Source organism: Schistocerca piceifrons, chromosome 2 (genome assembly GCF_021461385.2).
Source record: "Schistocerca piceifrons isolate TAMUIC-IGC-003096 chromosome 2, iqSchPice1.1, whole genome shotgun sequence".
Lineage (NCBI taxonomy): Eukaryota > Metazoa > Arthropoda > Insecta > Orthoptera > Acrididae > Schistocerca > Schistocerca piceifrons.
In genome coordinates this window covers 244,172,788-244,200,214 of record NC_060139.1, presented here as the reverse complement: position 1 = coordinate 244,200,214, position 27,427 = coordinate 244,172,788, and the positions used below count along the sequence as shown (strand labels likewise).

The 27,427-nt window shown below is 43.2% G+C and overlaps 1 protein-coding gene across 1 annotated transcript in view; it reads left to right on the top strand.

Moving 5' to 3' along the window:
* The window catches only part of LOC124775289 (sterol O-acyltransferase 2-like), a 176,065-nt gene that overhangs the window by 129,871 nt on the left and 18,767 nt on the right, over positions 1-27,427 (top strand). The window contains exons 5-7 of the mRNA XM_047250127.1: positions 879-1,018; positions 1,355-1,518; positions 20,602-20,875. Of these exons, the coding sequence (XP_047106083.1) occupies positions 879-1,018; positions 1,355-1,518; positions 20,602-20,875 (578 nt within the window). The remainder of the gene's footprint in view (positions 1-878; positions 1,019-1,354; positions 1,519-20,601; positions 20,876-27,427) is intronic.

Here is a 27,427-nt window from a genome sequence, read left to right as displayed (position 1 = left end):
TTATTTTTGAGTGCAGTGTAAAGTGATCGTGCAGTTTCTCTTGTTCTGCCAATAAAAAGCGAGGGGCATTCCGTGTAAACAAACTGACTACATATTTAATTATTCCTAACGTAAGTTCCTCGCTAATAGTCTCCTACGGTCTCAAGATACCGGATTCACGACCAACCTGCTGCTTTGTGCGGAGGCAACAGTTCCTATAGAAGACTGGAGGTTGATGAACATTTAATAGAACTTACGCATACCGTTCAGGGCAGTGGAAGCAAATACACCTTGCGTGTACTTCAGTCTTAGTACAAATGAGATCAGTGACATCTCATCTGTGGTAACACAGAGGTGGTATGAAGGAGAGAGATATTTTTGAGTGAAGGGGTTTATAATACGCACGTATGTATAAATCTGCCTGATTTGGTAACTCCTGCGAACCCCCCCCCCCCACCCCCCCCCCCCCCTGCCCCCGGCCCTTTGCCATTATTTGCCTGTGTGCCTCATAAGACTCACAAGCGACCATTTTTCTACCTTTGAACAGTGCTGCGCAATATTTTGAAAAAAAAAAAGTGTGCCAAAACGTAGCATAACCATCGCTGTTTCCCCTCGAACTTCATGCTGTCATAATGTTAGAAGCTACACTTACTGCACTAAGAACTACACTGTCCACTTCAAGTGGTAACCAACCGACATAGGCATTCATTTGAAACTACCAAAAATGTTAAAAGAATATTATTTGCCAAATTTCTCCAGCTACCAAGTTCACGTATTTGTCATTCTGATGCCGATGTCTCGCGCGCGCGCGCGCGCGCGCGCGCGCGCGTGTGTGTGTGTGTGTGTGTGTGTGTGTGTGTGTGTTTTTTTACTGTCTTGTTTCTTAAATGCTGGTTCAGGGTACGGGCGACGCGTTCTGGACCTTGGCGGCCTGGTGTCCCTGTTGTGGTTCCAGACGCAGTTCTTAGTGCTGCCAGCGCGAATCCTGTATGCCAACAAGCTGCCTCCCGTATCTGCTATGATCATTCTTGGCGAACAGGTTAGTATTAGCAAGGGGAGCAGCTGACCACTGATAGATACCAAATCAAAATTTTTTACTTCTTAACTATATTGCTTGTTCTTTCCGTGAATTATACAATTCGCAATCTGCTTCGTCAAATCTTAAACCAGTAATTTCTTCCCGGTTTAACTGAATAGCCTGTCACATTGAAATTGAAATGACATTTTCTACAATAACTGATTTGAGCTTGTTACATTTTTTCGACAGTTCAGCATTTATAACCCACAGGCATTGTTGTATGCACTACGTGTAACTCCTTTAATTTTTCTTCCAAAATCGTAAATACTCTAATTTATAACAATTATCATTTTCTAGGTAAGGATGCTGATGAAGACGCATGCTTTCATTCGTAGCAACGTCCCGCATGTTCTGGCGTACAAGCCACATACAGAGAGAAGTTCCAGGCTGGTTCCGGAATTCAGCAAATTTCTGTACTTCATGTTCGTGCCTACACTGTTATACAGGGATTCGTATCCAAGGTAAATCTTCGCGTACCTTAACTGTTGATAGTTAACAAAGATGGTAGGTTCGTTATGACGTATCTCTTTCTTTAGGAAACATTTTGCATTAACAGCCAAAAAACTTTTAAAGAAGTTCTGTATTTAAGCATGGATCCAATTTCTCACTTAACGTTATTTTTCGGCAAGATCTCAAAGGTTAACAACCTTCGCATCCTTACTGTGAAGTTCTTGGTTTACTTGGATATACTGTCGGGGGTGGCGCGCTGTGTGACTACTCGTAGTTCCTGAGCGGCTGTGACAAGTATTCTCCTGAACAGTGCATGCTGTTTCATTTCTTTCGCACCTGCATTTCACTTCCACATTCTCCCACAGCTTATGCCTACTAACATTTAACTAAAGCCATATTACAAGGCAACTAGTAACTCTGGAACGTAATACGAGGGCGTTCAGTAATTAATGCGATACTTTTTTATGAAAGGTCAAGTTTATTAAAGATTCCTATACACCACATTATTACCCTCTCTTTGGGTTAGAAAACCCTGTTTTCAATATAATCTCCAATGTGATGACTTAAGGCTACCTTATTGTGCAGGTCTGTGCGCCCGCATGGTATCACTCTACTGTTGGACCCCGCAATCAAGGTATTGGTGCTTCAAATACCTCCCCATCATCTACATACTGCTTCCTGCGGAGTGCATTCTTCATAGAGTTACGCAAATGGAAGTCGCAAGGTGCGTAAGCGGCGACGAACTTAGCGGGTACAAACCTTTGAGTACTGCAACTAGAGGACGAGTGTGTCAGTACTACCAGCAGAGACTTCAGTTGTGTAGCGAGGTGTTAGTGAGTCGTCTATCATCTCGAATGGGTGTGTGCGCACGTTCAAACGTTGGAGGAGTCACAGCTGTGAGCGGCCGGCCAGCACGCGGGACGGGGGACAGATTCGCTCTACCTTGTTGGGATGATGTCAGACTCCTCTCCCATCGACTCACCGTGCTTTTGTTAATTGCCAGGTCTCCGACGACATTCTGCAAGCGCCTATGAATATCCACAATGCTTTGATTTTCCGCGAAAAGAAACTCAGTGACTGCTCTCTGCTTGGAATGCACCTCCGTTGGAAACGCCTTTTTGAAGGCTGCGTACTGGATCTTCGTGAAACTATAGGGGCTGAAGCGGGAATATTTCACGATACCCCACAACTATTTCCAAATTTCTTAAATCGGAAATAGCTGAGAAAAGTGTTGTATTACTTACTTAACGCCTTTCATATAGACAGATTAACTATTCAGTAAAAGGGTCAGCACTAGGCTTTATCACCTACATAGAAGTGAAAACATTTCAGTGATACGCGCGTCGAGGTGCGAAAAGCGAAGCTGCAGTCCTGGTAACGAATTATGATTATTATGACGATGATGATTGTAACCCTCCCCTCACTTATCGACCTTAATGACAGTGAAATACAGGGCGTTTCAAAAAGAAAGAGCAGATTTCAAACATTTATTTCTCAAAAACTACAAATGATAGAAACACAATTCAAACGTTTCTTGTCAGAGAAAGGTTCAAAGTTTTTCAATGGTCCGCGCAGAAGTTCCATGCAAATCCGCAGTGGCGCTGGCGTTTGTTTGTAGGAAAATGGCGACGACACCACAGGAACGATCATTTTGTGTGCTGCAATTTGCAAAGTTAGAGTCCATTGTTGGTGTGCAACGTGCATTCCGCCGTCAATTCAACAAACAGCCGCCTCGTCATAAGCAAATTTATGAGTGGCATCACAGATTCGTAGAAGATGGTTGCATCTGCAAGCGAAAAAGCACGGGTCGTCCACGCACATCGGATGAAAATGTCGAGCGTGTCCGTGCAGCTTACGAAAGGAGCCCTAGAAAATCCACGACACGGGCAAGTCACGAACTAAACATGTCTAAAACAACGGTATGGCGCGTTCTGAGTAAGCGTCTGCACATGAAGCCGTACAAACTGCAGTTATTGCAAGCATTGCGTCCTGACGACCACAACAAAAGGTTCGAATTTTCAACTGCAATTCTACAGGACATGGAAGAGGACAATTTTGCCGAACGATTAATTTTTTCAGATGAATCAACGTTTCACATTTCTGGTAAAGTTAATCGGCATAACGTACGAATTTGGGCGAGTGAAACTCCGAGGGACGTTATTCAACATGAAAGAGACTCACCAAAGGTTAACGTCTTTTGTGCAATTTCGGTAAACAAAGTTTATGGACCTTTCTTTTTCATGGAGAAAACTATCACAGGAACCATTTACCTGGACATGTTAGAAAACTGGCTATTTCCTCAACTTCAGGAAGATTCAAATCACTTCATCTTCATGCAAGATGGCGCCCCACCACACTTCTCTGAACCTGTACGACGGTACCTAAATAACACCATTCCAGGACGGTGGATTGGAAGAGCAGGAGCACAAGATCAATGTCATCGTCTGTGGCCTCCCAGGTCACCAGACCTTACTCCCTGCGATTTTTATTTGTGGGGGTACATAAAGGACTGTGTTTATGTCCCACCTATGCCCGCTACTCTTCAAGAGGTACGACATCGAATTGTTGCGGCCGTGAATTCGGTAACTAAAGACCAGTTGCGTCGTGTGTGGCAAGAAATGAGATACCGGTTTGATATTTGTCGTGTAACAAATGGTGCTCATATTGAGGTACAGTTTTGATATTTGTTGTGTAACATTTGGTACTCATATTGAGTGAAGGACCGTTGGAATTGTGTTTCTATCATTTGTAGTTTTTGAGAAATAAATGTTTGAAATCTGCTCTTTCTTTTTGAAACGCCCTGTATTAAACCGCGTGTACCTAATGGAAATTTGGGAAAAGCAATCGTCACCGAAGTTAATCTGTCGGTAAAGAGGGAGGAAGGATTACATCTAAATGAAAGGAAAAATGCAAATTAAATTGAAATTAATTTTTGAAAAAGGGTAAAGTTAATGAAGAAAGTAAATGTGCGGTCGTTACGTTAACAATTAACTGGCGTTAGATATTTGACATTTGGAGAACATTACGGCCGCCAGTGCTATGGACAACTACTATAATAACTGAAAAAGAAAGGTTAATGCACATATAATTAACATTAAAAGCGTGGCAACTGAAGGTTGACACGTGTTGTGTGAAAACTGAATGTTTGTCAGAAATAATAAATTTCGCTACACTCTGACATAATTTAGCAAAATAATTAATAAAACCGGAAAATTGAAAGTTATTTTAGTGACTGAAATTAATAGTGAACTTAGTTTCCGAGGCACTACGAAATTAGATAAAATAAGGTTAGTCTTGGGCTACCTCAACAATCATCTCAAAAGCTGCTTGAATCTACGTAATTTAGAAATAAGAGATTTAGCTTTGAACTTGAATTAAATGATTTTGAACAATTAACAATATTGGAATTTAGTATGTACTGAGCTGAGCTGCAGTCACAGGTAAGCTAAAATAGGGTAACAAAAGTCGCACTCTTAATTTGTGCTTGTGTAATCTAAATATTGTAGCCAGCTATGAATACTTTAACTGAACATCGAAATTAAAGCAGTGAAATGGAACGACATCACTTTAATGCTGTTGATTGAATAACAACAACACGCGGGTTCATTTCAGAAAAGAAAAAGACCCTGCTTGGTAATGCAATTGGGACAATGAGCAACAAAGGTTCATGCTAAGTTGCTCTATTTTAGTGATGCAAATGGAACAGTTTGAAAAGCTGAGGTCTGCCACACAGTTCTAAAACTTTACGTGTGTTGTCTTCCTTGTTGGTTGATTGAAGGTTTGAAGTCTTCGATCGAGGAGGTGGCGACAATCACTTATTGTCGGCCGTCACTGTTGCAGAAGCTGTATGTTAGCGCGCCTTCTTCTCGACATTGTCCTCAGGCGAAACGGGCTCTTGATGTGTGCCAGCTAATGTTTCCCGTCCGCGCCACCATGCCAGAAGCTATCAACACCGTGCCAGAAGCTATCAACACCGTGCCAGAAGCTATCAACACCGTGCCAGAAGCTATCACAGCAAGTCGAGCGTAATTACATGCTGCCAAACCCCGAAAGCGCGGCAACTCGCGGGAGCGTCACTCAACACACCTGCTCCACCGCCCTACTCCAGCCAGACTCTGCCCTGCCCGTGCTCCACGCGGCAAGGTTAACACTACCAAAGATCCTAAACACTTTTGTTCTCCACACGACCTATCGATGTAATCGTTAGATAGCATAGTTTTCCCTAGGCCAGACCCAGCGTAAAAATACAAATAATATTTACAAAACAAACCAATTATACATCGACATAAATGTACAACAATTACAATATATAAAGACACAGAAATGTCACATCTTCAGGTAACAAAATAAGGAAAAAATTTAAAGTACAATAGATGGAAATAGGGATATGCATTTCCGGCGTTGCATGATGATTGGAACTAAGGCATATTTAAGCATTACCAGTTAACAAAATGCGTATTACTTCAGCAGCACAGGACACTAAAAGAAACTTTGCTGTTAATGATTCTCGTAATGCACGCACGTGTACATGATACTCGTATAACTAAATATCTGTACTATTAAAAATCCGGAAAATAATTCACATGCCAACGAATATACGTATAGCCAAATCTGGTCACTCATCCACGGGTGCTACCACACTTCCATGGAACATCCTATCCAGCTAATATTGTGCAACCAAGAATGATTTCCTGTCCCACTGTCTTTACCAGGCTTCCTTCCGTATTACACTTAAACTGTTAGATTTCAAGCTAAGGCGACAGGCGATCGCCAAATCTCACATAAGTCCTCTTACCTTTGTTGCGAAATAATATTTTATTACTTTTTACTCCAGGCATGTCTCCCTTTAATAGGAGCCCTTTCTTCCATTTCATTTACAAAACCAAATGCTCACTGTGATGCTTGCTTGTAGTTTTGGGACTCGCGTTGTTGCGCCATGGTCCAGTCTCATAGTTAAGCAGTCCGTTTGAAAATCTCCTGTAGTGGGGGGAGGGGCGGGGAATTACTGGTTTTAGGAGCTGCCCGTCTGTACAACTGTCTAACAACTGCTCTTCTGAGGAAGAAGCCTATGGAACGTGCTGCCCTGGGATTGGCTGCAAACTGTTTCCGCCGACTTGGCACCTAAGTATGCGTCCAATCACATCCCACGATCTCGTTACCTTACAAAGTACACTTTTTTGCCCCTTTGTGGTATCCTATATCCTCGCAAGTTAGTAGAAATGCAGAAAGTAAGTAACATATCTAAGTTCATTCTTTACTGTTGCGTCTTGTGTTGTATGTTGACAGCCATCGAGTGACAGCTGGTTTAGCTATGATAGTTTGTGGAAAAATTAATCTTCGCCTGCCGACAACGTTTTGGTTTATTGCTGTTAGCACAGTGTGTGTGTGTGTGTGTGTGTGTGTGTGTGTGAGATATTACAGGTATTAGCTGCCCGGTGTTTGCAGTTGATGTGTAGCGTTAATGGGATGTGATAGCATCGGTGTCATACTGTAGTATCACTTATTACTGTTTCCGACACGATGTTACAAATTTGTTACTCGTATCAGTATTTCTGACAGAGTGTAAATTTTTTGTGAAATTTTTTTTTCTCTACAGTTGTGGCATATATGCGTTTCCCTGATACGTATTTCAACACGTTCTGTTAGGTAGCTTCGTCTGTCACTGTTCGATGCGAATTTTGCAATTGATGTTAAACTATCTTCCCAGTGGTACAGTGACTAAGACATTTTCAACATAGCAAGTTATGCACTTGGGAAGAGGTAGTAGAATAAGTAAAATATAATTCATTTCAAGGCAGGAGCTCTCCGGATCGGTTATCTTACGCACTCTAAAAACAATGGCAAATAATTTTCACATTTTCGCGGAGCAGTCATTGTTTCTTAAAATTTCGGGCGTACACCCACATAAATCTCACTACTTCTAATGCTAACTCGATCCACACAGTGATAACAAAATATCACTGCGAATTGCGCAGTTGCGCTATCTTTGTGAGTTTATTACAGAAAGTGGCGGATTCCGTCGCAAAATTGCAGCTCACAGTGAAATTTACAAATCACCGTGTAGCTACAGACCTAATTCCATGCATATGTTGAACTTCTTTGCCTCTGATGAACGCCTCTGGCGCCTTGTGTATCTTCGGCACGATCCGTGGGTTTAAAATGACTGTAGTAGTGCTGGAGCGCCAGTCACCTGGCTCATTCTGAAGGTGGCTGGGCGCTATGCAGCCGAAATATGAGGAGAAGAAGCGATATTTATGTAGCTGGAACAAAGGCAAAGCAATCAACACTACCTGAGAGTTGGTTTAAGGACCACAGTGCTTTACTGGGAATGGTGCTGTGGGTATCTTTTGATAATTTAAATAGATTGTGCATCCAGTTACAGGGAGACTAGCAGTTTTACGTGGAATCCTAACTAAATTCCAGCTTCGCATTTTTCGTTATCCTTTTCCTAGATATGAAGGAAGTGAAGACGGAAAAAAGTCCCTGAACTGACAGAGGATTCAACCGCAGGCCTATGAATATATATTCGGGCACTTCCCTACTGATCTGGGAGTCCTACCTAGAAACATTATAACTTATAATGTAGAAAATATTTGCAGTTGGAGGACTAAGTAGTAGCAATTTTATAGTGGAAATAAAGGTCTACAGAAAAATACTGTGGGATTTGAGAGGCTTTATCTGTATTTAAGGAAATAAGATTTCTTTCCTTAATGCTTTATATTCCTTAACGTGCAAATTATTACAGGGCAATATTTTACATATTGCAAAATAAATGCATTCCAGTGAGGCAATTAAAAATTCATAGTGTAGCAGTGGTGCTGGGTTGAGTAAAATATCTCACTAGAACACCTTCAGTGAAATAATTAAATTGAATAACAAAGTATTTTTTCCCCCATGAACCATGGACCTTACCGTTGGTGGGGAGGCTTGCGTGCCTCAAGGATACAGATGGCCGTACCGTAGCTGCAACCACAACGGAGGGGTATCTGTTGAGAGGCCAGACAAACGTGTGGTTCCTGAAGAGGGCAGCGGCCTTTTCAGTAGTTGCAGGGGCAACAGTCTGGATGATTGACTGATCTGGCCTTGTAACACTAACCAAAACGGCCTTGCTGTGCTGGTACTGCGAACGGCTGAAAGCAAGGGGAAACTACGGCCGTAATTTTTCCCGAGGGCATGCAGCTTTAGTGTATGATTAAATGATGATGGCGTCCTCTTGGGTAAAATATTCCGGAGGTAAAATAGTCCCCCATTCGGATCTCCGGACGGGGACTACTCAAGAGGAAGTCGTTATCAGGAGAAAGAAAACTGGCGTTCTACGGATCGGAGCGTGGAATGTCAGATCCCGTAATCGGGCAGGTAGGTTAGAAAATTTAAAAATGGAAATGCATAGGTTAAAGTTAGATATAGTGGGAATTAGTGAAGTTCGGTGGCAGGAGGAACAAGACTTCTGGTCAGGTGAATACAGGGTTATAAATACAAAATCGAATAGGGGTAATGCTGGAGTAGGTTTAATAATGAATAAAAAAATAGGAGTACGGGTAAGCTACTACAAACAGCATAGTGAACGCATTATTGTGGCCAAGATAGACACGAAGCCCATGCCTACAACAGTAGTACAAGTTTATATGCCAGCTAGCTCTGCAGCTGATGAAGAAATTGATGAAATGAAATGTATGATGAGATAAATGAAATTACTCACGTAGTAAAGGTAGACGAAAATTTAATAGTGATGGGTGACTGGACTTAGAGAGTAGGAAAAGAGAGAGAAGGAAACATACTAGGTGAATATGGATTGGGGGAAAGAAATGAAAGAGGAAGTCGCCTGGTAGAATTTTGCGCAGAGCATAACTTAATCATAGCTAACACTTGGCTCAAGAATCATGAAAGAAGGTTGTATACATGGAAGAACCCTGGAGATAATAAAAGGTATCTCACAGATTATATAATGGTAAGACACAGGAACCAGGTTTTAAATTGTAAGACTCTGACCACAATCTATTGGTTATGAACCTCAGATTAAAACTAAGGAAACTGCAAAAAGGTGGGAATTTAAGGAGATAGGACCTGGACAATCTGATTAAGCCAGAGGTTGTACTTCGTTTCAGGCAGAGCATAAGGGAACAATTGTCACGAATGGGGGAAAGAAATACAGTAGAACAAGAATGGGTAGCACTGAGGGATGAAGTAGTGAAGGCAGCAGAGGATCAAGTAGGTAAAAAGACGAGGGCTAGTAGAAATCCTTGAGTAACAGAAGAAATATTGAATTTAATTGATGAAAGGAGAAAATATAAAAATGCAGTAAATGAAGCAGGCAAAAATGAATACAAACGTCTTGAAAATGAGATAGACAGGAAGTGCAAATTAGCTAATCAGGGATGGCTAGAGGACAAATGTAAGGATTTAGTCTTATCTCAGTAGGGGTAAGATTGATACTGCCTACAGGAAAATTAAAGAGACCTTTGGAGAAAAGAGAACCACTTGTATGAATATCAAGAGCTCAGATGGAAACCAAGTTCTAAGCAAAGAAGGGAAAGCAGAAAGGTGGAAGGAGTATATAGAGGGTCTATAAAGGGCGACGTACTTGAGGACAATGTTATGGAAATGGAAGAGGATGTAGATGAAGATGAAATGGGGAGATACGATACTGCGTGAAGAGTTTGACAGAGCACTGAAAGACTTGGGTCGAAACAAGGCCCTGGGAGCAGACAACATTCCATTAGAACTACTGACGGCCTTGGGAGAGCCAGTCCTGACAAAACTCTACCATCTGGTGAGCAAGATGTATGAAACAGGCGAAATACCCTCAGACTTCAAGAAGAATATAATAATTCCAATCCCAAAGAAAGCAGGTGTTGACAGATGTGAAAATTACCGAACAATCGGTTTAATAAGCCACAGCTCCAAAATAATAACGCGAATTCTTTACAGACGAATGGAAAAACTAGTGGATACGGACCTTGGGAAGATCAGTTTGGATTTCGTAGAAATATTGGAACACGTGAGGCGATACTGACCTTCCGACGTATCTTAGAAGGAAGATTAAGGAAAGGCCAACCTACGTTTCTAGCATTTGTAGACTTAGAGAAAGCTTTTGACAAGGTTGACTGGAATAGTCTTTCATATTCTAAAGGTGGCAGGGGTGAAATACAGGGAGCGAAAGGCTGTTTATAATTTGTACAGAAAGCAGATGGCAGTTACAAGAGTCGAGGGGTATGAAAGGGAAGCAGTGGTTGGGAAGGGAGTGAGACAGGGTTGTAGCCTATGCCCGATGTTATCCAATCTGTATATTGAACAAGCAATAAAGGAAACAAAAGAAAAATTCGCAGTATGTATTAAAATCCGTGGAGAAGAAATAAAAACTTTGAGGTTCGCCGATGTCATTGTAATTCTGTCAGAGACAGCAAAGGACATGGAAGAGCACTTGAACGGAATGGACAGTGTCTTGAAAGGAGGATATAAGATGAACGTCAACAAAAGCAAAACGAGTATAATGGAATGTAGTCGAACTAATTCGGGTGATGCTGAGGGAATTAGATTAGGAAATGAGACACTTAAAGAAGTAAAGCAGTTTTGCTATTTGGGGAGCAATATAACTGATGATGGTCGAAGTAGAGAGGATATAAAATGTAGACTGGCAATGGCAAGGAAAGCGTTTCTGGAGAAGAGAAATTTGTTAACATCGAGTATAGATTTAAGGGTCAGGAAGTCGTTTCTGAAAGTATTTGTATGGAGTGTAGTCATGTATGGAAGTGAAACATGGACGATAACTAGTTTGGACAAGAAGAGAGTAGAAGCTTTCGAAATGTGGTGCTACAGAAGAATGCTTTAGATTAGATGGGTAGATCACATAACTAATGAGGAGGTATTGAATAGGATTGGGGAGAAGAGAAGTTTGTGGCACAACTTGACTAGAAGAAGGGATCGGTTGGTAGGACATGTTCTGAGGCATCAAGGGATCACCAATCCCCCCAGGGGATCCACAACTCTTTTGTGGATACGTGCGTAGCGAGCACGGGACCCCGAGCTAATGTGGCCCTCCTTCCTTTCCGGGCTGCATACCTTCCCCTTCCGCATCCTTCCCCATCCCCATCCTTCCCCATCCCCCATCTTCGCCCACCCCCCCTCACTTCTGGCTCTTTCCTTCCCTTTCTTCCCCTCTGGGAGTATGGTTTGTGCCTACGTCCGGAGACGGACGCTCGAAACTGTTACAAATTCCTTGCTTTCTTCCTCTGTCCTTCTCTTTTCCTTCCCTCTTCTCTTTGCACTTTTCTACGCTGCGGCGTTTGAGACCCCTCTTCTTTCCTTTCCCTTTCTCTTTTTTCCTCCCTGTGTGTGTCTGAAGGCCGACCCACGCACTTCCATGCCTAGCCGGTGACGGGGTAACGCGTAATTCCCCGCCCCGGGTAGACAGGTAGGACACGTACGTACCACCTGGTAACGGCCAGACCCAGGGAGGGGCGATTACCCGAGCTGATAGCTTCCGAAAGTGCCGATTGGTCCCTCCGTCCGTTTGTCGGGAGGTGTGACCTGAGGTGTGAACAATCACCTAAGGCGGGAGTGCCCTCAGAGAGGGCCCCCACAAGGGAGGAGCGCGCCATCAGAGACGCCGATAATCATGGGGGATTCTTCCGCAATGGTTTCCTCACCTTCCACTATGTCTGCTCACAAACGTAAGTTCACTGAGTCTCAGCCACAGACAGTTCTTCCATCGTTGCCACAGTTCCTTGTTGTCTCTCGTTCTGACGAAGGTCACGACTTTTCCACGGTCAACCCTTTCATTATTCAGAAAGGTGTCGACGCAATTGCAGGTCCTGTAAAGTCCTGTTCCAGATTATGGAATGGCACCCTGTTGTTAGAAACAGTCAGTGCCCTCCAGGCACAAAAATTGCTGCGTACTTCACTGCTCCACACCTTCGCTGTCAGGGTTGAAGTGCACCGCACTTTAAATTCCTCGTGTGGAGTCGTTTATACACGCTCCCTTGATGGATTGTCTAATGAAGAAATTCAGCACTACCTGTCTGATCAGGGCGTAACGGCTGTTCATAGGGTTATGAAAAGGGTTGACACGAACATCATTCCAACCCGCACTGTCTTCTTGACATTTGCCAAAGTTCAACTCCCATCGAAAATCAAAACAGGCTATGAGATAATTTCCGTTCGCCCTTACGTCTCAAACCCTACGCGTTACTATCAGTGTCAGCGGTTCAATCACACCAGCCAGTCCTGTTCCAATCCGGCCAATTGTGTAACGTGTGGCAAGGATGCCCATGAGGGTGCTTGTCCACCTCCATCCCCTCGCTGCATCAACTGTATGGGTGACCACGCTGCTTCCTCTCGAGATTGCCCCGTTTTTAAGGACGAAAAGCTCATCCAGGAAATTAGAGTGAAGGAAAAGGTGTCGACCTTTGCTGCTCGAAAATTATTCGCCAGTCGACAGCCCACTGTGCCTCAAACAGGAAAATGCAGCACTGTCCTTGCCTCTCCTCGGCCAACAAAGGAGGCGGCCACGCAGACTTGCGACCTCACCTTTAGTACCACGGTCGTCAGATCGGCCAGCGCAAAGATCGCCCGTTCAACCTCACCACTTTCGCCTGCCCACTCTCTGGCTCACCCTTCGTCGGGTTCTGCTAAATCTCGAGCCCAAAAGTCAGACACCAAGACTTCGAAAAAAAAGCATACTCGTGAAGAGTTTTCACGTACCGCAACTTCCCAACCATCGGTTCCTCCTCCATTTAAACATCATACTTCCAAGAAGGCTACTAAGAAACCCAGTTCATCTCCTTCTCCGCCAAGGCATGTCCCATCTACAGCACCATCTGGCCGGAATCGCCCTCGGCCGTCTTCTGTGTCGCCGAGGCGCACTGCTGGCGGCCGATCAACTGGCCGATCGCTGGTGGCAGGAGCTGCTCCTGACCAACCTATGGATCAGGATCTTCTGCCTTCGGCTGAATGCCATTCCCTGCTGTCGGTCGCAAGCTCTGAGCAGTCGTTAAGTTGACAGCGACCTTGGTCACATTCCTCCATTTTCTGTTCACCCTATGTCCATTATCCACTGGAATATGCGAGGTATTCGAGCCAATCGGGATGAATTGTCGGTCCTCTTGCGATCCTACTCGCCAGTCATCTTTTGTCTTCAGGAAACAAAGCTGCGTCCCCATGATCGCTTTGTCTCCCTCATCTCCAGTCCGTCCGATCTGATCTCCCCTCTGTTGAAGGCACTCCAGCACATGGAGGACTCGTGATTCTTCTCCATGAAACTCTCCATTATCATCCAATCCATTTAACCACTTCCTTCCAAGCTGTCGCCGTCCGTCTTTCCCGTTCCGGATACACGTTCTCTCTTTGTACTGTATACATTCCATCGTCCATACCAATGGCACGAGCTGATCTCCTTCATCTTCTTGGTCAGCTTCCACCCCCCTATTTGCTGGTTGGGGACTACAATGCCCACCACCCGCTTTGGGGATCTCCACATCCTTGTCCACGTGGCTCACGATTGCTAGACGTCTTCCACCAAGCGGATCTAGTTTGCCTCAACACTGGGGTCCCTACATTTTTGTCTGCTTCCACGACACATTTATCTCATTTGGACCTTGCGGTCGGTACCGTTCCGCTAGCTCGGCGCTTCGGATGGTTCGCCCTTGATGATACACTCTCGAGTGACCACTTTCCATGTGTCCTTAGACTGCAGCCTCAACAGCCATATATGCGGCCGCGACGCTGGAAGTTTGCCCAAGCCGATTGGACACTTTTTTCGTCTCTAGCGACATTCGATGACCGTCGCTTTCCCAGCGTCGACGATGAGGTCACACATATTACCGACGTTATTCTTACAGCTGCGGAACGTTCAATCCCACGCACCTCCGAATTGCCCCGGCGCCCCCCCCAGTTCCTTGGTGGAACGAGGCATGCCGTGACGCAATACGTGAGCGGCGACGTGCTCTTCGCATTTTCCGCCACCATCCTACTTTGGCCAACTATATCCGCTATAAGCAGTTCCGTGCGCGATGCCGTCGCGTCATCCGCGATAGCGAGAAGGCAAGTTGTAAATTCTTTATTAGCTCATTTAACACCTTCACTCCCTCCTCGGAAGTTCGAAGTCGGCTTCGACGGTTCTCAGGCGCGCCTAGCTTCTGCCCGGTCTCTGGGCTCACTGTCGCGCATGATACATTAGTGGACCCCGTCGCAATTTCTAACTCATTGGGTCAGCACTTTGCTGAGATTTCGAGCTCTTCAAATTACCCGCCAGCGTTTCTCCCGAAGAAACGTGCAATGGAAGTGCGACATCTTGCTTTCTCCTCTCAAAATCGCGAAAGCTACAATACTGTTTTCTCCATGCGGGAACTGCAACATGCACTCTCCTCTTCTCGCTCCTCCGCCCCAGGATCGGATGGTATCCACGTCCAAATGTTGCTGCATTTATCAACCCATAGTCTGCGTTACCTCCTTCGCCTTTATAATCGAATTTGGACCGACAGTACTTTCCCCAGACGATGGCGGGAAGCTATCGTCGTTCCCGTTCCGAAACCTTGAAAGGACAAACATCTCCCCTGTAGCTATCGCCCATTTCTCTCACGAGTAGTGTCTGTAAGGTTTTGGAGCGTATGGTGAATTACCGTTTAGCTTGGTGGCTGGAATCCCGCAGTCTTTTAACACCTGCCCAATGCGGATTCCGAAAGCATCGTTCTGCAGTTGACCATTTTGTTGTTCTCTCCACTTATATCATGAACAATTTTCTCCGTAAACGCCAAACGGTAGCAATATTTTTTGATCTGGAGAGAGCATACGATACCTTTTGGAGGACAGGCATCCTCCGCACACTGTTCTCTTGGGGTTTTCGAGGCCGGCTGCCCCTTTTTCTTTGCGAATTTATGGCAGAGCGCACATTTAGGATGCGGGTGAACACTACTCTTTCCCGTACTTTCTCCCAAGAAAACGGGGTACCCCAGGGCTCCGTGCTGAGTGTTGTACTGTTTGCCATCGCCATAAATCCAATAATGGATTGTTTCCTTCCTGATGTCTCGGTCTCCCTCTTTGTAGACGATTTTGCGATCTACTACAGCTCTCAACGGACCAGCCTTCTTGAACGACGTCTTAAAGGATGTCTCAATCGCCTCCACTCTTGGAGCATCGAAACCGGCTTCCGTTTTTCTCCCAGTAAGACCGTTTGTGTTAATTTTTGGCGACGAAAGGAGTTTCTTCCACCCTCCTTACATCTAGGACCTGTCAACCTTCCGTTTTCGGACGTCGCTAAATTCTTGGGTCTTATGTTTGACAGAAAACTGTGCTGGTCCTCCCACGTTTCCTATCTTTCGGTTCGCTGTCTGCGATCCCTCAACACACTCCGTGTCCTGAATGGTACCACCTGGGGAGCGGACCGAGTGGTCCTTCTCCGCCTTTATCGCGCCTTAGTGCTCTCGAAATTGGACTATGGAAGCACAGTCTACTCCTCTGCTCGGCCGTCTATTCTTCAGCGTCTCGACTCTATCCACCACCGTGGATTACGTTTAGTGTCTGGAGCTTTTTACACCAGCCCTGTGGAAAGCCTTTATGCTGAGACTGCTGAACCTCCGCTGTCCAATCGGCGAGCAGTCCTTCTGAGTCGTTATGCTAGCCATCTGTCTTCCATGCCTGCTAATCCAGCCCATGACATTTTTTTCGACGCCTCTTTTGATGTAGGGTATGCAGGCCGCCCCTCCACCCTACTACCACCGGGAGTCCGCTTCCGTCAACTGCTCCATTCTCTTTCCTTCCGCTTTCCTAAAACCTTCTTGATAACTTGGGGTACAGCACCGCCTTGGCTCCGTCCCCGGATCTGCCTGCTCCGTGACCTTTGTCGATTTCCCAAGGATGGTACCCCTTCACTTGTTTATCGTCGGGCATTTGCTGCTCTGTGCACAAATGACGGACGCCACATTTATTTACACCGACGGCTCGAAAACATCGTTAGGTGTAGGGAGTGCCTATATTGTTGGCGACACCCCAAATCACTTTCGGCTTCCCGACCAGTGTTCGGTTTATACTGTGGAGCTTTACGCTGTTCTCCAGGCTGTCCACTACATCCGCCGCCATCAGCGGATACAGTACGTTATCTGCTCAGATTCTCTCAGCTCTCTCCTCAGTCTCCAAGCTCTTTATCCTGTCCACCCTCTGGTCCACCAGATTCAGGACTGTCTGCGCTTGCTCCACCTGGGGGGCGTCTCGGTGCCGTTCCTCTGGCTCCCGGGACACGTTGGTATCTGTGGAAATGAGACGGCCGACATTGCAGCCAAGGCTGCAATCTCTCTTCTTCGGCCAGCTATTCAATCACTTCTCTTCGCCGATGTACGGAGCGTTTTATGTCGTCGTGTTGTTCATTTATGGCACGCGCATTGGTCGACACTTCCCCAAAATAAATTGCGGGACGTGAAAGCTCTTCCTTGTGCTTGGACCTCTTCCTCCCGAACGCGTCGTCGGGAGGAGGTAATTTTAACTAGACTCCGGATAGGGCACTGTCTTTTTAGCCATCGACATCTTTTAAGCGGCGATCCTCCCCCACTCTGTCCCCACTGCTCTCAGCTGTGGACGGTAAGACACCTTTTAATTGAGTGCCCCTATTTTAATCCGTTACGCTCCCTTCTACAGCTATCGCCTGATATATCGTCGATTTTAGCAGATGACACGCGCTCAGCCGACCGCGTTCTCAAGTTTATTAGTGCCAGTGAAATGACGTCAGTCATTTGAAGCTTTTTTTTTTTTGGAGGGGGGGGGACAACCAACCCCTTTCTGTAGTGAATTTTTAAGCCTTCCTTCTGCTTTTAGTTTCTCCAATTTTATGACTTTCGTTCCCATTGCTGCTGGTTTTCAATTTCGGTTTTTTACTGTTTCCTGAGTCATGGACCAGGCGCTAATGACCATAGCAGTTTTGCGCCCTAAAACCAAAACAAAAAAAAGGATCACCAATTTAGTGTTGAAGGGCAGCATGGAGTATAAAAATCGTAGAGGGAGAGCAAGAAATGAATACACTAAGCAGATTCAGAAGGATGTATGTTGCAGTAAATACTAAGAGATGAAGCAGCTTGCACAGGTTAGAGTGGAATGGAGACCTGCATCAAACCAGTCCCAGGACTGAAGACCACGACGACGACGACAAAGTATATGAATATGTTGTTCTTACTGCATACCTGCCTCCAGATAAAAGCTATCATACCTGAAGATCGTGTCATCTTGACGGTGTTAGCATCTGATATCTAATCTACAGCGGAGTTTTCAGCCGTATCATGTTACAGAGTAAGGGACAGAGGGCGGGCCACAGGAACATGTAAGAAAAACAATAAAACACAACATAATGCGAGGTAGCTTCTAGATAATGGGACAGCATCAGTCCACAGTTCTAGATTATTCTTTGTACAGCGAGTCCTCCAATTGAATGAGAAGTTAAAAGAGGAAAAATAATTGTCTGATTATTGCTCGTCCAGCGCTCAAAAGGCCCAACTAGTATAACATTTGAAACCACCTAGAGATGAAGATGGGAGACACTGTTGACCATGAGAAATTCTAGAAATGAAATCGAAGGGCAGCAAATGCGGCAGCTCTTACCCAACCACGGCAGATGGCGTGTGCGCGTAGTTAGGGTGATTGAAGTAGGCACGTGGATACCCTCATGACGCGACCATATTCTTACCGACGTGACTCTACACAGAAATAACTCCAAAAAAATGGATGCCAATACGTGTTAAGCAAAGTTGGCGGCGACTTTCACTCTTCTTCTCGTGATTGAGAGGACTGGGCGTGTTTAGAACTTCGGTAAGAAAGCGTCTCATTTCTTTCATTGGCTCAGTGGGTACGCGGTGAACCGTCTCCACAGGTAATGAAGAATTTCCTGAGCCAAATTTACTGAAGTGGCTGCACTGACCACTCCTGTGGCTTTTTAGGCAGAGTGACGGGGGAAACTCCGACATTTAGGATGGCAGAGGGATCAGTCAGGATCCCGTAAAAAGTATTCCTCGGTGGTAGTGGGTCTGCAACGCCAGTTCGAACAAAAAAAGAAAACGCCTCTTTTCTTCAACGATCTAAGTCGTACTGTGAGTTTACTAAATGTCATAGGCAGAAACTGAAACTACTTTTTCACAATCTGATGTTCCTGACTCTAACCACGCCGATGTCCAGAATAGCGAGAAAAATTGATATTTTACTAGAAATGTGCATAGTCACTGTTTAGATAAGCACACAGATGACCTGTGATTGTGACCATCATATTTGTACTTTTGCCCCCCCCCCCCCCCCTGCGTAAATCTGTGACTGAAATATATTTGATAAAACTTCACACGCACAACGTAGTAATATTGATGATGATGATGATGATGATGATGATGGTCTTTATCATAAATAGCGCTATGAACACTTCAGAAGTTCCCATTAATCGATCTTTCACTCAGACTTCTAACAATCAAAGTTAATTGCTCGTTAGAAAAGTGGAAAATAATCTCACCACTTGTAACTTCGTTTTGTTAACATTACGTTCGTACACAAAAATTACTTCCCCGAAATCTAAGCGATCCAGGACGATGTACAGTCCTCGCGATTTCACTTCTTATTCTTACCGGGAACATGAATTTAGCATCAGATTGGCTGTTACGTCATCCTAGGTAGCGCTTAAGACAGAGATAGCTGGGTGCGAAGTGTGTGTGTGTGTGTGTGTGTGTGTGTGTGTGTGTGTGTGTGTACGTACTGCCTCTCAGCCGTATTTATATATCCGCGCAGCGGATGGCCGAACGGAACATCTGACGTAATCTGCTGCATGCCCTCAAATGGCCGCTTTCTTGGACACACATTTCACTGTCATGACTCAATTTAGAGTCTTCGTAATTTTTATATCAGTGCAGTTAAGTTGGCTTTAATTACAGAGAGAGTTTTAGCTCGACTGTATTTAAACTTTGCTAGCTAGAATTTTTAGAACGCTACTGACAGAACAACATTACCTCTGAATTGCCTCTTTGCTACCTTGTATTGATTGGTATTTAGATCAAAGTCTTGAAACTGTTGTGACACTGTTATTTAATGGATGTAATCACGTGCCGAAATCGGAACTGACTATCATTAATTTAGCTGGTACTATTATAAATAAGGGTGTTCTTGTTCCAAATTTAGCTTTTAGTGAATTTTTTGAAAACTATTAGAATAGCTTAATGGGGTCACCAGGTTAATGTTTTAATTAAAAACGAAGCTTCATAAGAGTTTTGATATTTCGGAGTCTAATATTTAGCGCGTTCGATTTTTCGTAAACACGCCAATTTTGACCGAAATGTTGTTCAGATAAAGTTGAAACTTGCAATAGTTGATTGTGACATACATTTGCACATTCTGAACAATTTTTGGCTTTCCAGCTTTATTATTTAGCGCCACTTGTTTTTTTCCCATAAAACAAAGTATTTAGGGAAACATATTCATCTGATACCTCTGAGATTTATCAATTTTAGCATCAAAATGCTCAAGCGTATGTTGACAGAGTTTGGAAAAGCTACTTTAGTTCTTAATTTCATTCTTAGATTATGGCGCTATACCTTGTATGCTATCCACAGGCGCATAAGTTACGTTGGCTGCAATGTTACTACCACAGCGGGCAGACAGACACTGTATTGCTACCACGTGAAAGACAAACTCACTCACTCATTCATACACAGGATAAAGAGAGAATTTTGGAGGCACAGAATGTGGGTAATATACACAGGATTCGGTGCTTAGTGGAAAAATCTATACCCCAGTCACAAATGGTTGAGTGCGAACAGCATGAAATAAAAGTTCAGTGACATGAAAAGAATCTAAGAAAGGAGTTTCATTATTATTTATCAAATAATTAGATACAGTCTCCGTAACGGCTGGATGAAACGCTCGCTAAGACCTCTTCACCTGTGTGTGAAACTGTGGAGAAGTCTCAGGTTTACAATACATTCAAGTGTGTTCAGATATTTCTGGATTGTCAGTTTACTGGTAAAGATAAGTGGAGAAATGTTCCAAATAATGACTTTTCTCGCCGCGGTGGCTTTTCTCGCCGCTGTTCCTACAGTAATTTTAGCTGTATGGTTGCGAGTTACACTTGAAAACTTTTGCCACAGGACGAAAGAAATACGCTGGAAGGTGGTAGCCTGGCACTTGGCCGAGGTGTGCGCCGTCATTCTGTTCGTCAGCATCACCTTCGAGCGCAGCCTGCTGCCTCTGTTTGTGGACTTCGGGAAGCACCCTCCATGTCCCCGGTCGCTGATCGCCGCCGTTTTTGGAAGTATGGTGCCGTCTCTTGCTGTGTTTCTTAGCTGCTTCTACTGTGTACTGCATGCGTGGCAAAACGCATTTGCTGAGATGATGTGTTTTGCTGATCGCATGTTTTACAAGGTAATACTTCAGAGCATTAACATTAGTGTATGTAAAGACCCAATATGTTACATTTTATTTACTATAAATTGTTATAGTTTTTGTTATAATTTATTATAATTTATAATTTGTTGTTATAATTTATTACAACACTTTATTATAAATTATAATTTATCAATTATATTAGTGTAGTGTCCGTGCATGTCGGTGGACTTTGAAGCAATGTTCCTTCAGACATCCATGCAAATAAGAAACTCTAAAGCTATGTTGGAATGACTTAATTGTGCGAGCACTATGGGAAGCAGATACTGGAATAGTTGGAGGTATGGTTTGGACATGAAAGCTTGCTCAGGTGGCCGAAGCAGTTCAGGCGACAGCTTGCGACAAGTCTGAAATCTGGTTTAGAGTCCCGGTCTGGCACAAATCTTCATATTTTTTGAGTAAATTGAATAGTATTGTGGGTATGGTATTTGCAATTTGGGAATACATTTCATGTTATACGTTATTTAGTCCGTGAGACAAAAGGGAAATAGAACTGTTTATCCTCTAATAAAGTCTCAAAGCATTGTTGGCATTTAGGCAACAGAAAGGAGTTTTTTATTTAGTAATTCTTTTTTCGTAACAATATTGTAGTCGCGAAGGCCCTTCCTGTTACAAACAACGAGTTCTTCACATTTTATTTTTGTTCTATAGAACACACCGGTGTGATGAGACCTTACATTTAGTGTGGAGTACTACTTTGAAGTAATTATAAAGGACATAGTACAAACTTATATATATCCGTAATGGGAAAAGCAGTTCATTTGTGGGGAGTAAAGTCAGAACTGTAGACAGATAAATGAGACTACATTTGGTGGCAAAATGGACAGTAAAGAAAAGATGATGTACTTTAACTCACAACTCACAAGGTGTGCGCTCTCAGACCATGCCAGAATTTTCTAAGTCGCTCTCGTAGGTCAGTTACGGCGGATTGTTTTTATATACCACATACCATCCTTTAATCACCAACCCTACATATTATTATTGCCAGTTGCGTTATCGCCTTACTTGATTTATTATTGCCAGTTACGTTATCGCCTTACTTGATTTATTATTACCTGATTGTTACTGATATGTGTTGTTGACATGTGATGGGGTCTGCTGGACCCCACCTTGTGAACTGCGGATCTGTTTTAGTCATTTGAGTACAAAATGTGTTCACAAGAACGTGACAATTTACGCATTCAAATTCAACGGAAATTTTAGTCAGTGGCTGGAGAATGATGCCAATGACATAGAACAAGAAGTAGACAAAGAAAATAACGATTTTTAAATAGCCAGTGATCAGAATTCTGCTAGCACACAAAAGGACTATTCAGAGGAAGAACTTCAGGACAATGGTGATGAGCACCTTTCAGTTTCTCCAACAAAATACTTAGTGTTAGTTAAAATTAAATGTGTTCTGAGTGGTGGTAAAGAAAAATGTAGATCTCAATACTGAACGTTAATTCTGCAGCCTTTCTTTTTCTGACTATAGAGCTCAGTTTTTATATGCGTGTTTTTAAATCCCTGAAATTAGTTTTACGTGAAAATTTGCTTGCTACAGAGATACCAGTATTTTTTAAAAGGTAAGGTTCAGTTCTCTAACAGTTCGTTTATGTGTACTATTGAAGAAACTTCACAAAAGTAATTTTTTGCGTGATAAAAAAATTCTGCTGGCTTTAATTAGTGCAATAAAATCGACAAAGAGTATTTAAACAGCACTTACCTATTTGTAACCATAAATGTTGTATAACATAAATTAAATTTTTACAGCTAAAATCTTTGTTTAAAGTTAGGGGTCCCAGAGGACACGCCTTGTAGTTACAGAAAAGTTACGTCGCGAATTAAGGGTTAAGAAACACCGGAGAATGGTAAAACACAGCTACTAAGAGGATGAAAAAATTCGTCCCTGAAAGACGAAAACGTAAGTGGAATAGAATGAATTCTTTTCAGCCTGATAGAAGTGTCAATACATACACAAATTTTTGCAGAAGTGCGGATGCAATACGATCATTTTCTTTAAATCCAAGAGGATGTTGAATTGTGCTTAGTGGTACGTACCAAGTACTACGGACGGAAAGCAGAAGTTGAAGAGATTGCGTTTTTTTTCTTTTTTTTTTAAGCTGTGGCACTAAAGTTGCAACCTGCGTTGTAGTTACGGTACTCCGGCACACTTAATCTGTGATATGACGCATCATGGAGATGTTGCATTGCTTAGCCAGTGAAGTGGACGTAGCGTATGGTAGCTACGCAACTCATCTGGCAGCTGCCATTGTTGCTGGCTGTATTACGCTCTGATACAGATGGAGTGAAGGTTTCACAAGACTGTAGTATTCATAGTTAGAACTACTCGTCGCTAGTTCTCAGAACTTGCGTCGTCTTGGACTAAATTTTAATTCTGGAGATCACACAGAAGGAAGGACAAAACATGAACACGTTTGACATCCTGTCCAAAGGAAGTGCAGAAAATTCTGGACAGCACAGGCAAGATAATTTTCTGCAAGTGATTAGCTTTCTTTGCTACCTATTGGTGATTCTCGTCGAATTCTGCACTAAAATTCTTCCCAGTTTTCTGATACGCCACTGGGGTCCTATCAAGAACAGCAGGAGGGGGCGCGGGGGGAGTGTTACCCTCACATCGTTAGGGTACTAAGAATACTAAGAATACTTCGGACTAACTTTTCATTTACTTTTACACACAGGAGTTCTACTCACTGGAAAACTAAATACCAATGGTCATTCAGCTGGATGATAGTATTGATATTTTCAGAGCAGCAATCTAAGTAAAGTTAGAGAATGGCACACCAAGGTTTACGTGAGGACAGAACCACCTCCATGCCGTTAACAGAAATGAGGAAGTCCAAGGCTGACTGGAGTGGCGCTTCTGAGACACTTTGGTTCCAAACCACTTCATTTCTAAACAGTTTATCAAGTAAGTTTCATATCACTTCTGTGAAACATCTGAAAATGTTATCTGTGACGCGTTTTATGAACGGTATGTCGACCTGCTGTATCTAACGCTTAGCTCAAGTACAACGATGGCAATATTATGTAATCCTCATTTTGTCTGGCGTATTTCAGGCCATTGGGAGCAAGGGGGTATGTGTGTTCTGGAACAAAGGAGGGGGGGGGGGGCAATTATTCTCTTCAGGGAAACAAACCAGCCAGTTACACTAATATAATTTAATGACTCTTATGTAAACAAACTGTTCACTTGGGTGCATGTTTCGTTTTTTTTGGCTATAATTAATGGTCAGTAGGTGCCACGATAATTACCGTATTTTATGGACAAAATGTTCGCCTAGTGGGCTCGTGTTTGTTCAACGCTTTTAGCTTGAAGTGATAACTTTTATTTTTAATTTTCGCAATTCGTGTCACAAAAATGAATGCCCCCTCCATGCTTCTGCTGGCTACGTCCCTACTACCACACTCACTATTCCTTTGTGTCCGCAAGATTATCATTCTTAATGTGGACCTAACTCAAAAAGAAGCAACAGCAATATATACAGGTTACATTATAAACTACCAGCGTAGCATAGCACCTAGTGGTACCGGCCTAGTTTTAAAGAATGTTGAGCACCTTCGCTGTTTTGTGGCTAACTTTTAAGAAGATGCACATTTCATTTTTATTTTGCTGATTTCCCCCCACCTTTTAAGAAGATACAGGTAAATGTCTTTCGGTGCTATTTTTCCCCACTTTTTAGGAAGACAAATGTAAACACCGCTTTTGTAATTTCACAGAGTTTTTAAGAAGATAAATATGGGTTTTGCTGATATTGTTTCAATTTTTGGGAAACAAAAGTAAAAATACTTGACATAACTGTTTAATAATGTTTTTCTCAGAATTCCACAATGGCTGCTTTTTTCAGGAAGACACACACAAAAATATCGGTCAAATAAATACCACATCGTGGTAATGTAATAATTTAAATATTCAGCATTAAACGATGTACATTTAACAAATATGCACCAGGCCTACATTTCTCTCAAATGAACTTACCTCGCAACTTTGTGTTCTCTCTCTGTCTGTCTGTCTCTGTCTGTCTGTCTGTCTCTCTCTCTCTCTGTGTGTGTGTGTGTGTGTGTGTGTGTGTGTGTGTGTGTGTGTGTGTGTGTGTGTGTGTGTCTAGCATGTAGACACTGCTTCTAGTTTGCAACTACGACCACTGTCTTCGCCACCGTCGATACTCTGCAGTTTAGGAATGCAAACTGCCGGGATAGCGCGCGTATGACTGCCGCATCTATGTTTAAACAAACAGCACACAGTGTAGCGTCTCCCAAGTGCGCCACAGATACTGCTGTGATGAATTCCTTGTAGATTCTGTTGCACAGCTGAACGGTCCAGCAACGGTGGCGTCTGTAATGAGAGGGGAATAAAAAAGCCTTGCTCTCCTGCTCCACCACTGGACCCAAGTGTAGGGCACAGCCTGTGACAACGGTCTTCTGTACTCGTCAAGCGGACTCCCCATTCCCACACCCATCGCTCATGCTATCCCCACTCCTTCACCAGTCCAGAGCCCAATGGTCAGAGAAGCGTGGTGTCTGCTGCTGAGACCAGCGTCTATGACCAATGAGCGTATCTCAATTGAAAAAGGAAGTAATGCGCTTTCTTACCACTATTCCTACATATTCAAGCAGACCACATGCCCACAAATTTGCGTTCCTCCTAGTTGCTTGTAGTATGATAAAAAGAAAATGTGGACGTTTTTCTTGTGCAACTGCAGCTCAAACACTTGCATATGTCAAGCCTTTACTTGTATAGATCGCTAAACTTTTTAATGTAACTTGTCTCTTAGTTGCTGAAATAAAACGCTATTAACATCCTCTCACCCTAGTACATTCATCGGCATAGCAAGACATGAACAGTAAGCTTTGTTTCATCATCTACACTATATTTTGCAAACGAGTCATGTCATTGCGATAGTGCACAGGGTACACCTTGACAGCACATACTCAGAATACATCAATTCTGGGTGACACAAAGCTTTTATGTTTCCAGAGGTATATGACTCCATATTTTTGAAGAATTTCACGTTCAATTACGGTTTGACGATTCCTGTATTTTCCCTCGTTTCGACAATGTGTTCCAGTTACAGCACTCCCTCCCATCGTTTTAGTTCCACTATTGTCCCGATCACATTTACACCCTACCACTATTAGTAGTCAGGAATATTTGTTTCTCGTCATCAACTAGAACCATTCGTGAACGGCGAGCGGGAAGATTGTCAGTCAGACTCTTTGTGCTGCAAATGAATTCCATAACTTTATTCACCGCCTTTCACTTATGAGTCAACGTAAATTCAGTCTGCCATTAAGTCCACCCATATACCGGCATACTACACTTTCGGAAGAATGTGCGCTATCCACCCAATTCTCTCAGGCACTCGTGAAGTCCATAATATGTTAGCCTACTGCAACTGAGCGTAAGAGTGATAATTGTCGAAATAACGTAACTAATTTCAAAAATGAACAACTGAGATAAAATGCTAAATTACAAGTCAACTCTGTGTTGGTGACTTTAACATTTTCTTCCACAAGCCAATGAAAATAAAACTAGGAAACCTATGTCTGTGTGTCTGCTGCAACGTACTTAAAGCTATTTGTCCAGTGTCATTTATCATATAACCATCATGTAACGAAACATAAGAAGTTCATTCTTTGCGAATACATTCATCTGCTCTGTTTTTGGCAGGTGGAAAGTACGTCTGCCGATCAAAACTTTTGAACTGTAGCGCGATGCCGTTACTTCATTCACAGCACTTAATCTAAGAGTCAACAATGTACATTTAGTCTTCGTATTAAGATAGCAGTCCATCCATCTACAGGCGCACGCAACTCACAGAAGTATGTTAGCTCTCACTGCATGATTTGCACCTAATTTTAGTTTCTGGTTTAGCATATTCAGTAACGTGATTCCAAATAGAGAGGTAAGGGGAGTGACCCCCTTAACATCTGCTTGCGATAAATCAGGCACACATTTATGTGAGAAAGATGTATTAAAAAATTTACTACCTATTCGATACCTTCTCAGCGCAGTTTAATAGGTCCGTGTTTTGTTAAATAAAAATTGTTTAACACTGAGTATTCGTATAATTTTTGAATTACCGCGATGAGGTGACTGCTTGACCGATATTTGTACGTCTGTCTTCGTGAAGAAATGGCCATTTGTTTATTACTAGGAAAAGATTATTAAACATTTAAAGTCATGTATTTTTAGTTTCCAAAAAATCGATAAGATAGCAGCAAAACCGATATTTATGTGTACCGTCTTAAAATCAGTAAAAGGTAGCCACGAAGCCGTAAATAGGGCCGAATGTTAAAGAAAATAGCATGGGTGCCGAACATTACCGAAGACTATGCCAATATTGCTGGGTGCTATGCTTGCTGGTAACTTGCAACATCACTGGAATTTGCCGATGCCGACGCCGACGCTGACGCTGATGTTGGTGCTAGTGCTGGAGACAGATCCTCGTACAGAATACCAAGCTTGGGTACGCTAAGAAACAATGATGGCGATGGTGGGTTGTGACGATCAGCAGTACAGAGGAGAGG